General features: G+C 32.8%; 1 protein-coding gene across 1 annotated transcript in view; it reads right to left on the minus strand.

Moving 5' to 3' along the window:
• Positions 1-13,618, minus strand: part of GBE1 (1,4-alpha-glucan branching enzyme 1) — a 288,440-nt gene that overhangs the window by 69,048 nt on the left and 205,774 nt on the right. The window contains exons 10-12 of the mRNA XM_061192975.1: positions 13,517-13,615; positions 7,909-8,019; positions 4,849-5,020 (exon numbers count right to left, since the gene is read on the minus strand). Of these exons, the coding sequence (XP_061048958.1) occupies positions 4,849-5,020; positions 7,909-8,019; positions 13,517-13,615 (382 nt within the window). The remainder of the gene's footprint in view (positions 1-4,848; positions 5,021-7,908; positions 8,020-13,516; positions 13,616-13,618) is intronic.

A 13,618-nucleotide genomic window follows, 5' to 3' on the forward strand; every position in this document is an offset into this window, starting at 1 on the left:
TTTGGGTTTTGAGACCTTGAGGGCAAGAACTCTTTTTCACCCAGGAATATCCACCACTTAGCAATACCTGGTACATAGTAGATACATATAAATGTCTGAAGCATGAAGGAATGCTATAAATTGTGTTAAAACACATTCTAGAATGTGTTATAAATATATTAAGTGTATAGTTTAAATTGATATATATGTCAAATTCACTAACTTTTTAAACTGAAGTTGCTTTATATCAATCTACCTCTCTCTCTCTCTCTCTCTCGCTCCCTCCCTTCCTCCCTCTTTCTGTGTAAAATAAATCTGGGCACAGGTAGGCCAGAAAAACATATTAAGTTTTATACAATGCTCACACACACTCATACACAGATACCATATAATATGTAATAAATGTTAACTGATTAATATCATATTAGCTTATCCTAGAAATGAGCATCAAGGCAAACATCGCACCTCTTCATACATGAAAGTTAAGTAAGATGTTTTAGCAGCAGCATTCAGCAGATATCACTATGAATTAAAAACAAAAAAAGTAATCTTAACTCTTAGTGAGATTTACTACAGAAATGGCTTAATTTCTGTATAATTAACCACATAATACCACCTAGGAAAATGTCATTTGATTTTTAACAAAGAATTACTACCTTTACTGATGTTTTCAAGAGGAAATGAATTAAATATTTTAAGAAACTTTTACGTTAAACAATATACCATCAGATAAGATTCTAAAGAAACACTCTTGGATGGAATTGAAACGTCAGCGTTTAGGACCCATATATTCAATGGAATAGCTAGTAATATTAAAAATAGTAATAGTAAATTTAACTTAAAGTTAAATTAAATTTAAATAAACATTAACTATGAGTTATGTGCCTGGCAATATTCTAAGTCTTGTGTACGTATTAAATCATTTCACCCTGAAAACAATCCTCTGAGGCAGGCACTACTCCACTCTACCACTGAGCAAACAAAGGCACAGAGTAATGATGCCCCTTACCCAGCTCACACAGCTAAGCGTGGATTCCCATCGAGATCGTTTTCTTAACCACTATGCTCTACCTTTTCTCTAAAAGATATTTATTAGCCATATTTTGGTAGCTAATCTATACACTGATCTAATAATAATTTTCACATTGTAAATAGAAGGAAAAGACAATCAGCTGCTGTCATTTTCTAGTTGTACAATATTAGGTGTGTCCCTTTTCCTCTCTGAGTTGTAGCTTTAGTAAAATGGGACTTGGAACATCTACCTAGATACCTGAATATTCTTCTTTCACCCCATGTTTCTTTGCAAGCCAGATAGTATAAAAAAAAAAAAAAAAAAACTTTTATGAAGATTGAGTTAGATGAGGCATATCAAAATGTTTTAGAAAATATAGCATGCTATGTCAATACAAATTTACTTTTATTAATATTTATTATAACTCTCTTATGATCAATGGTATAAAAATATAAAAATAATTTAACTATCCCTGCTCCCCTTCTATATTTGATTCTTTCATATGATGATATGATGGAAGAATAGGAAATATAAACCTATTTATTCATAATCAATTAAAATAACCTAGCAAATTAAAAAAAAAATCATAGCAAATATTCCCCTGGCTTTAACCAGAGTGAAAGAATTTTTTTAAACTCAAAATTACGAGTATATAAGACAAAAACAAATAAAATAAAACAAATCAGCCAAACTGGTATCATTGTGAGAGAATTCATATTGATCTTAATTATTTTTGATAAACAGAACACATATCTAAATGCCTGATGAATTTAGGTAAATAGATTTAAATGAAAAACTACAAAAGTATGTTGTTTTCTTACTTCTTTTAAATCATTCTTTCTCTACTAGAGGGAAATAAAAATAAAATTCCAGAAAGCTAGTAAGTTTTAAAATGCCTAAAACATGAGTAAACAACCAGATTGCTCCTCAGTCTTGAATTTCTTAAATTGATCTTTTTAAAAATTAATTTCTTACATGCCACTTGAAAAAAAAAATAACTTTCCTTAAAACTACAACTGGTGATTGCAGCTAATGAACTACTGCTAAAAATAATTACAAGGTAATTATATATATGCATATACATATATATATAAAATATATAAAATATCCTTTTTCAGAAAAATGTGAAAGTTTTGTGATGTGCTAGATACTGTGCTAATTGCTACTAGTTCATGAAGATATAATAGTGAATAAGATACAGATGACCCCTATTTTCATTCAGTTTTAAATGTATCAAGGCAGCTATATATTTAATAGTTTTTTAAAATGTAATTTTGTTATGTGCCACAAAAGGTAGGTATAGGGTAATATAAAAATGTATAATAGGTAAAACTAGTGAAGTTTGAGGCTTTAGAAAAGACTTCCCTAAGGAAAAAAGATTTGTAAATGAAGGATTTTGTCAGGTATGGCAGGGGGGATCTGAGTAGAGTGATTTCAAGAGGGGAGAACAGAAAAATATATAGAATTCAGAGTGGAAGGAAGTTGGTACATTCAGTGAACTGAAAGAAGGCTTGCTTGACTGGAGCAGAGCCATCAACGGGGAGACCCATGGGAGACCATTCATGCAAGGCTTAGAGGTCAGCTGGAGGACACTGCAGCCATTGAAGCAATTCAGCAGGAGAGTGCCATGATCAGAAAGTGGAAAAAAATATTTAAAGTCATGATAGCTCACGGGGAAATATCAAATTTCATAAAACAACATCAATAATCAGAAATTATAGAGACTTTGGAGATTACTGGTTTCAAAGTTAGTAGAGAAATGCTAGATTTAGAAAAGACATTGAGACAGAAGCAATTTTTAAAAAGTGCTATATTGGAGTTAAACATTATAAGCCATTTGAAGGACAAATGTAAGAAGAAAACTTCAAAAGATCTTTGAGTCCTGTATCAAATAATAATTTCAAAATTATATTTGATACCACAAATATGGTCAATTTACAGACCTTATGGAGAGATGCTAGAAGTAATTATGTTTATTTAGTTGTGTTACTATTGAAAGTTCCACGGGAAGAGTTTCCAAAACAGAATAGCATTTTAGCCATCCTCAGGCTGAATATATACAGTTAAGATTATATTAATATAAACATTTCACAAAATTTATGAAGTTACTGGAGATTTGTTAAGATCTTAGATGTCCATGATCCATTTTTACCCTCAGGGAAAATATTGACCAAGACTCAAGAAACAGTTCTCATTATGAACTTACATCAGACTTTTTTTAATCTGAAAGTTATCAATATTAAATTAACTAGGGCCATTAATTCTCTGTCATCTGCAGATAGTTTTGTTTTACTCTGATGCTCTGTTGTATGCTACAGGCTAGAACTGTCTTCAACAAAGGACAGTCTCAGGAAAAGGACTCTATCAGGTATCTCAAACTACTGACACTCCCAACTCTTTGCTATAGGCTTCTGAGCTGATACTGCTTACACAACTTCCAGACTAAAGCAGTAAACTAAGTCAGGATTACTAGAATTCTCAGATGCAGTGGGCTTCAAGAATTAATGACAGGACTAACAGCATGAAATCAGAGGTCTTATTTGATTTTATTTCTCTAACAGGAAAGTTGTTTTAGTTTCCACATGTATAAGGAAGCTCTTTCATTTTCTTTTTAATCTATCTATATACGCTGCAACAATTTAATAAACCCTGCTTTTGTAAATGAAATAAAACATTAAAAAATCTCTCACTTTACATGGTGACATAGTTGTTTACCTCAGTTCATTGACTCCACCTTTTCATCAAGATATAATTGAATAAACTGTGCGACTAAGGCCTTACTGGAAAAGCCATACTCGTGAGTGATGTTCATTGTGTGAAGGAGGACTAGTTGCCTTTTAGGAACTGAGGCCGGTTTTACTTATGAATACAATGCCTGCAAAGTCCACCCAGGAAGCCCAGCCTGGTGCCTGAAAGACAAAGTGCAGTCTCACAGGTCATAAGGGCCACTTCCTGACAGGTTGGGAATATTAACAAATTTTGGTGATCCCGAGAGAAGAGGGATGCACTGAAAGGTACAGGTTGTACCGGCGAAATCTGGTGTATGGTTTATTGGGTCTGGCTTCCTAATCTCAAGTTAGCAAACAATAGAGGCTTTTAAAAGTCCCATCTGAGATTTTTAAAACAAAAATTTCCAGATAGAAATGAATTAATCTGAAACTCTACAGCTTTTATTGTAGAAAAGTATCAGTCTCCCATATGCATTTTCCAGTCTTTCCAGCTCTCTCTAAGCTAAAAACTGGTGAAATTTCCTAAAACTCAAATGGTCATGGTTGACCAAACAGAACTGAAAATGGTATTAGTTGATTTTTATATTTTATCATTCAAGATCCTTCAGACAACAATGACCTTTGAATATTCATATTTTCCTATTTTTTTAAATAAATATATTTTTTTGTCCATCACAATATCTTGGGCGTTGGCTTCCACATTTATAATACAAGTATACTGGTATACAACTACCTCAGAGAAGACCAATAATATTAGCTCAATATGCTACGACATGACAATTATATCCTTCTTATGTTCAATGTATTACAAATACTATAATAATAAACTCAATGATTAAATTCAGAATAATAATTCTGTTTAAAAAAAGTTCACCCCACTTATTGACAACAGTATTAAATAAAATACCAGCCATTAGATTACTTTTGCATCATGTATTAGTATAACAATAATCTTAAAGTAATTTAATTTTTACAGTTTACGCATGACAGTGATTTAAAGAAATAAAGTTATAATTTTCTATTTTAAACCTGAACAACCAAACCAAAATATTCTACATAACTTATGTCATATATAATATTAGTTAACATTTTAAACACAGATTGGATATATGTTCAGCTCATACTTACCCATGAAATTGAGATAGCCTTCTCCACCAAGTGCATGAGTAATGAGTCGAATCATTTTATGAAGCTGTATTCCACGATCAATAACTGGAGTAAACGGGGTTAGAACACTCATGTTGGTATACATTTCAGCATCCATCAACCAAAACGCCAGCGTCTTATCCCCAACGAGTGCCTATAAAAATAAAAGTCACTGAGATAAATGCAAATAATAGGTACTAAGCAGCTGTGATTTATACTAGAATAACATGTAATTATACAGAATGGAAACAATGCAGAAGAGGTGTGTGAATTAATATTAATTTCATGTATTTTCCAACAGTCACTATGCTGAAGGTGAGCTGGTGAAATACATGAGAGAGCTCATGTATCTATGTTTCTTTCATTTTTAAAATAGCTTGGTGAAAAGCTCATGATAAGCTACCTGAATATTTGTTATAATAAGCTGATGCTTCACATTTTTTGAAATTAGAATAAACATGTATTTTAATGTTGAGAATACTAACAGATATTTTTTCTTTTTTTTAGGATTTGAATAATGAATTTTTTAATTGAATGAATTCTTTAAATTCTATAGTGCTTTACAATTTTCAAAAGTTTCACATACATGATTTCATATAATCCCATAATCTTACATTAAACTATTAGAATACTAATAGATTTTTTAAAAATATCTTGCATATCATGATTTTATTGTTTTGAAAGAATGGAAGAGTTTCCTAAAAGTAATTTATATGTGTATGCATTTATATTTATATAGATGTATTTATATATATAAAATATGTATATAAATATATTACAATGGACCCTCTCCCCTTCAGCAGCAAATTGACAACTTTTTCTTAAAATGTAAAATTTGCTTTCTCCTTATATTTGCCATCTAATCTAAAATTAGTTTGTTTTATATGAAAATATAATAGTTGACAAATGGGGCAGGTAACTCAGAAACACCCTAAGCAGCAGAAGAGGCCTCTTAACAATCTGAATTATTTACGGTTAAAAACAGCTAACTAACGCCAAGTGTTATTTATTGACAAAAAATTATATATAGTGAAACACAGAGACTAAACCATAATCTCCTCACCCTATTACTGTATGATTATTTTCATTTTTAGAAAAATATTTTTACTTATAAACCTATTTTAATCTCTAAGCAATTTTCACATATATATTCATATTTATAATTTTTTATCAGGTTTAAAATTCAGTATACATTTGCTTTTATAGAAAGAACTAGGCAATTTGCATCTCTTTGTACATTCCGGACAATTTGTAATACAAGGCAGAATTATGTGGATCTTTAAAGTATGAAATAATTGGTAAATCCATACTGTTTCTGTACATTTGGGGAGAAAAATTATGAAATTAACCTACCAGTTTCATCTTCAATTTGTTTATTCCACTCATTTATTTATTCTTTTATTCATTCATATAAAATACACATATATTGGGAGCTCAAAACATGCTACAACTGCTAGGAGTTTGTAATAGAAACATATAATTTATGCATGCATTTTAATTTTCATATTGTTATGTATTTGATAAGGGATTCCTCCATCCTTAAATTAATACTATTCATTTCTTATTTTGTTACGTTTTGGTTCTGGTTTCTTCATAGGTATTTATTTGATCTGCTCCACAGCCAATTTAAGTTGAAAAGAAAGTACTGCCCCAACTAGGAAGATGCAAAACTTAATATATGTCTACTTTATGAGTGAGCAAACTTTCTGTACAGGCCAAACAGTACATAGTGTAGGCATTGTGGGCTCCTTCCTCAGTCTCAACTACTTAAATATACCATTATGGATCAAAAGCAGCCATAGACAATAGGTGAGTGAATGAACATGGCTGTGTTCCAATTACCTTTACAAAAACAAGCAGCAGACAGAATTTGGCCCATGGGCCTTGGCAGCTGACCTCTGGTCTACTTATACTTTCTTAACAGTTAAAGGAGACACCTGAAAAACGAGTGTCTACCTTAAATTGTCAATTTCTGCTGAAATACCAGAGGAGCTTATTGTTTTAACTTTAATTTTCTGAATACATATACTGCAAATAATTTCAGAAAATTTTACTGTCTTTTTAATGTATAAGGAGTTCATTGTATGTTGTTTATGATGATTCATAGGCTTTATGTAACTAAATGGCCTTTTCCTGCATTTATTTATGTTTATTGAGTGACCACTAGGAGTAGCACAGTGCTAAGGCTGGAAATACAAAGGTATCAGAAACAAATTTTCTGCTTAAAATGTGATGAGAAAGCGAAGAATGGGGAAGCTATTTTTTCCCTATACACCTGGATGAAGGCTTCAGGGAGAATATATCTGAGCCAGGGCATTAGGTCTTTACACGAGCGTCCCAGGGGAAGTAGGCATTTGCAGGTGTGTGGGGAAAAGTACAAGACTGGAGCAAGGTTGACCTACTCAGGAATGGGTGGAAATTTAACAGTATTGAAGAATAGAACTCTTGGAGGGTTGAGCAGAGAATAAACTTTGGCATGGGCCAGGATATGACTGGCTGTGAATGAGAAGCTTTAACCAAAAGATCTGGGTTGACAAAATTAGCTTTGCCCTTTGGAAAATACCTCGGACTATATTACAGAGGATGGACTAAAATCAAGAGGGACAGAGGTCAGGGCGATCAATCAGCAAAAGATTTCAGTGACGGAGGGAAAAAATGATGAAAGCTTGTGAAAAGGCATAAAAGAAAATCTTTAGAAGGAAACCTAAAATGGAAATTAAAATTAACCTGGATTAGCACCAACATTCCTCCCGTGACAACAAAGGAAAACATGTAAGATAACACTTGAAACTGTCATTCACAATCATTTAATTACAGTTTGGCAGGGTAAAAGTGGTACTGCATTTTGAAGCTGGAATTTATGGATCTACAAAATAATTTTAAAATGTTTTTCAAGTATGAATAGTTGTCACATAAAATAGACAGATAACACATTACATTAACTGTATTAAACTATAGAAATTTGTACTGTGATATGTTTATAAGTAGGTATGTTAATAAATACAGACAGAGACAGAATGGCTTATACACATATTTATTTACCTGATCATGGCTCTCTGCATAAGCAATGCACTTTTCAAGGCAGCGTCTGTTTGTGAGTGTATACACTATATTCCCCATATCCCAATCTTCATCTTTATATTCTTTAAGTAACTAAATAAAAGACAAAAAATAATTCCAATACACCATTATCATCCTTACTTTAAACCCCAGTCTGAGGGTATACATCATATCAATCCAAATTATTTGAGATGCAGATATAAGCACAGCCACAGAGCAAAAATATCTTTGTCAAAACTTTTACTGAAGTCACAGCTTTTATACAGACTATCCAAATGACAGTGGTTTTGCGTGTGTGTGTGCATGTGTTTGTTTTTCTGCAGATGATTTGATCACTGCATTTTAGGATTTTTGTAACCTTTTTCCTCTGTAATAGCTGCTACCTCTTGATTAATGACCACGGTGAAGTGTTGTGCAGTATGTCTTTCCGCAACTTCCACAAGGTAGAGATATACTTGCTACGTTTTTAGGTTTGAATGAAAAAAAAAAATTAGCAAGAATAATGTCTTGTTCCATTCTTAAAAAAAAATTAAAACTGTTATGTCAAAGTGTAAAGCCTAATTATCATGAAATAATTATCATCTTAACAGACCACACATTTTTGTTTCCACTTCAGTTGCTACTCAGTCTCCAGTGTGGCTTCTATGCCACTAATGCCCCTTCAGTGCAAATGACCTTGCCAAAATCTCAGACTATGATTGTCTCCTAGGTCAGTAATTGCTCTTTCTTAGGCAAATGATTGCAGTACATGATGATAACGCTGACCCTACCCCTTCCATGAAATGCTTTCCTTCTTAGTCTACCGTTGCGAAACTCTTGATTGTTTTGTTTTGTTTTGCCACCACTCTAGACATCCTGTAAAATCCCTTCCTCTGCCTATCCTATAAAAGCTGGTGCTCCTCAGAGTTAATAGCATAAAAATAGCCTGTTCTTTTACTCAACGCATTCTTTCTAAGTGGGTTCATTTCTCTTGTCCAAAAGTGTCAACGGCACGCTGATAGAAGCAGCATTCTAAAATGGCCCCTATGATTCCGGCTCCCTCAGATTCACATCTTTGTATAATCCTTAACCTGGAGTGTGGGAGGGACCTTTGAATACAATGGGTGCCCTTAGAAGAAATTGTGAGATAATAACAGTAATGTTTTAAGTTGCTAAATTTGTGGTAGTTTGTTACACAACAATAGAAAATTAATGAAGACCTTGGTACAAGAAATGGGGTTCCAGCCTGCTTGTATCTTCCTTTGCATGTTTTTTTTTTGGCTCAGTGGAATTCAGAGGTGCTTAGCCATCCTGCATAATTGCACTGTGAATCACTGAGCACCAGAGGACAGGCTGTATTAGGCAGACTAATGGCCACCCACAGGTGTTTACATCCTAATACCCAGAGTCTGTGAATATGTCACCTTACATGGCAAAAAGGACTTTAGAGATATGTTGAAGTTAAGGACATTGAGATGGGTAGATTATCCTGGATTATCTGGATGGGCCGAATGTAATTGCAGGCATCTTTCTTAAAAGATGCCTAAATTGTCAGAGTAAGAGAGAGATTTGAAGATGTTACCCTGCTGGCTTTGAGGATGGGGGAAGGGACCATAGACCAAGGAATACAGGAATACAGGTCCATGCTTTTACAGGCTTTTAGAAGCTAGAAAAGTCAAGGAAACAGAGACTCCAGAAGGAATGCATCCTTACTAATGCCTTGATTTTAGCTTAGTAAGACCCATTTCAGATTTGTGACTATATGACAGTAAATTTGTGTTATTTTAAGACACTAAGTTTGTGGTACTTAGATACAGCAACAATTTGAAACTAATGTATAGACCTATACAAATATGCCCAATTAAGTTCGACTACTATGTAAAAACAATTCAATAGAAGTAGGTTCAATGGACTTTTCAACAAATCATGCTGAATGAGTTAGACATCTATAGGCAAAAGAAAAACAGAAAAAAACCCTTACATGTTGACTGCACAAAAACTAACTCAAATGGACTATGGGTTTAAATATAAAAGTAAAACTATAAAATGTTTAATAGAAAACATAGGCGAGTCAAAGAATTCTTAGGCTTGTCACCAAAAGAGATCTCTAAAAGGTAAAAAAAGAATGATAAATTGGCCTTCATCAAATTTAAAGGAAACAAAGAACTTTTGTTCTGTGCAAGTCCACATGAAGAGGATGAAAAGACAAGCAAAGACTGGGATAAAATATTTGTCAACCACATACCCCACAAAAGAGTTGAATCTAGACTATATAAAGAACTCTCAAAACTCCACAGTAAATAAATGATCCAATTAGAAAATGGTCAAAAGACATGAACAGATATTTCACCAAAGAGGATATACAGAAGGCAAATTAGCACACGAAAAGATGTTCATCGTCATAAGCCATTAAGAAAAGACAAATTAAACCCATAGTGAGGTATTTCTGCACAACTGTTAGAATGACTAAAATAAAAAATAGTACAATAGCAAATGCTATTGTTCGATGATGTACAGAAATTGGATCTCACCAAAGTTGCTGGTGGGAATGTAAAATGGTACAGCTACTCAGAAAAATACTTTGGCAGTTTTTTAACAAATTAACATCCAACCACTATAAGACCCAGTAATTGTACTTTGGGGCATTTATCCTAGAATAATGAAAATTTATGGTCATACAAAAATCTGTACACAAATGTTTATAGCAGCTTTCTTTACAATAGGCAAAACCTAGAAACAATCTAGATGTCTTTTAATGGACGAATAATTAAACAAACTGTGATACATCCATGCCATGGAATACCATTCAACAATGAAAAGGAATACACTGAAGTAGAGTCACAGATATAGAAAACAAACTTACAGTTACCAGGGGATAAGCAAGGGAGGGAGGGATAAATTGGGAAATTGGGATTGACATATACACACTACTATATACAAAATAGGTAACTAATAAGAACCTACTGTATAGCACATGGTACTCTACTCAGTACTCTGTAATGGTCTATATGGGAAACGAATCTAAGAAAAGAGTGGATATATGTTTATGTATAACTGATTCACTTTGCTGTACACCTGAAACTAATACAACATTGTAAATCAACTATACTCCAATAAAAATTTTTTTTTAAAAAGTTGAAAAGGAATAGACTACTGATACATGCAAGAACCTGGATGAAATCCCCAGAGAATTCGACTGAGTGAAAAATGGCAATTCCAAAAGGTTACATACTGTATAATTCCATTTATATAACATTCTTGAAATGAAAAAATTATAGAAATGGAGATCAGATTAGTGGTGGTCAAAAGTTAAGGAGTGACTGGGGGAAGAGGGAAGTGGGTGTGGTTATAAAGGCAACATTTGGGAAACTTGTGGTAGTGGAAGTGTTCTATATCTTGACTATGTCCATGTCACCATCCTGGTTGTGATATTGTACTATAGCTTTGCAAGATGTTACCATTGGAGAATACTGTTTAAGAATTCACCAGATCTCACTGTATTATTTCTTACAACTGCATGGAAATCTAAAATTATCTTAATATAAAAAGTGTAATTAAAAAAACTATATATAATGAAAAATACCAGATGCTCAATAAATATTTGGTAGAATTAATAAATGAATGAATTCAATTAAATACCTATATTACCTTTACATGAACACTTCAGTTATTAGATAATAAAAATGATCAAATAAAATGAAAGAAGATACAGCAAATTTGGCATATTTTAGATAGGCAAATATTTGTTCAGTAAATGACTAAACTAATATGATATCCCAAACTACTGATTTTAAACCTACAAGTAGAAAATGGTAAATAATTTGCTTTTGAACAACAAAAACATGAATGAAATCTAGCATTCTAATCTAACGCATACGCTATGTGTAGATAAAATGCGTGACACATACATTCTGGGTATAGTTGTCATTTCTATCAATACTCTTGTGTGTTTTATTGACATTTGAAGGGATGATAATCATTTATGGAATTTTTTTTAAATGCACAAATTATAAAAGGAGAGGAAAATCACTGAGTTTTTTTTAAAATATTATTTTAACTCTCCCTTGTCTTATTAACTAAGGCTCCCACTTTGGTGATGAAAAAAGATGTTAAATAATTACATAAAACAGAAGATGATATCTGTCTTCAGAGGCTTTACAATCTACAAAGACAAGATGGCCATATCCTAAACAGAGGACAATACATTTTTTTCTATTTATATGACGTACTGCATAGTATAGTATCTTGAGCATACAAGGTACTGAAATGTTTAGTACGTTAAATTTTTTTTAAAACCTGACATGATGGCTCAGAGAAGGAAATATCCTACTGTGAGCCATGACTGACTGGGAAATAATTCTAGGTTGATGTACACCTTGATATATCCTTGAATTTGCCCAAAGACTGATGAAGGCTTTTCAGTAAAAAAAGTAAGATTTGGCACTTGTGAGGGGAAAAAAGTCTGTGTGGAAGATTAGAAATAATAAAAGATGGTGGGTGGATAAAGAACCTTCAACTAAGGTAAGAAACTTGAAGACCACAGCATTTTTTTAAGTAACAAATACAAAGCAACTTTCCCAGGTATTAAAGTTGGAACACACACTTGTTTGTTCCTTTGATTTCTAAGTCTAATCGCCTCTGTAAAACCCTTGCTTTTCGACCTGACAATGTTTACGAAATCATTATAGATGGAGAAGCGGAAGTTGTGCTGGTAGAGTTTTAATGTCACAGCTGTGCACTGCCCAAATTGCCTAGGGATACAGAAAAGACAATTAAGAGATGATTACAGTAACTACTTCCTTCAGAGTAGGCTTTATGTTTTTTCTATGCAAAGTTAAGCTCTTCTACCGTTGTGATCTCATGGCACCTGTTCATGTCTGTACTAAAGGGCTTATCAGAAAGCAATGATTATTTGATACGTATCTGACTCCTTATACATATTCAGCCTATGATTACAGACTTGGCCACTCAGAAATTTTCTCCATCAAATCTATGTAACAACTTTAGTCTTTTAGACAAACATAAAATGAAACAAAATATAATCCAAACTACTTGAACTGTCATTAAATTTAATAAAATTGTATTAGAAATTATATGCAAGGTGTCATGTACAATTATTCATTCCTAGTGCCTAACACATGGTAAGGGCTTTTAAATGCTAAATGAAGGAATGGATAAATCCAAATCTGTTGAGAAAAAAACCATACTACGAAGCAAGTACTGGGAATTTAGGAGTGACTTCTACATTAATTGATGATTTGCAGGCAGAAATGGATGCGTTGATGAAATTTAATGTGTTTTAAATATAGAACACCGAACTTTCATATAATTGCATTGATAATGCAAAATTCCATTTACAGCTAACATTATATCAATCATATTTTCTCTGTGCCTGTATAATGCAAGTGTGAATACTTTAAATTAGAACTTTTAGAAGTTTGAGAGGCACCTTATTAAAAAGCACAAAAAGCAACATACTAATGAGAGAATTTAATACTTCAATTATATCTGTAACTAGTGATCACAACCAAGAAATAAATCAAAGAAATAATAAATAAACCAACATAATACATAGTATCCGCAGGAAAAAAAAATTTACATGAAACCTTACCTGGATCCATTTATCCGGAATTGCCATGGCTAATCGATAGTCAAAGCCACCCCCTCCCTGGGACATTGGAAAACACAGAGCTGGCATTCCTGATACATCCTG

This window comes from Eubalaena glacialis, chromosome 6, assembly GCF_028564815.1.
Source record: "Eubalaena glacialis isolate mEubGla1 chromosome 6, mEubGla1.1.hap2.+ XY, whole genome shotgun sequence".
NCBI classification, from domain to species: Eukaryota; Metazoa; Chordata; class Mammalia; order Artiodactyla; family Balaenidae; genus Eubalaena; species Eubalaena glacialis.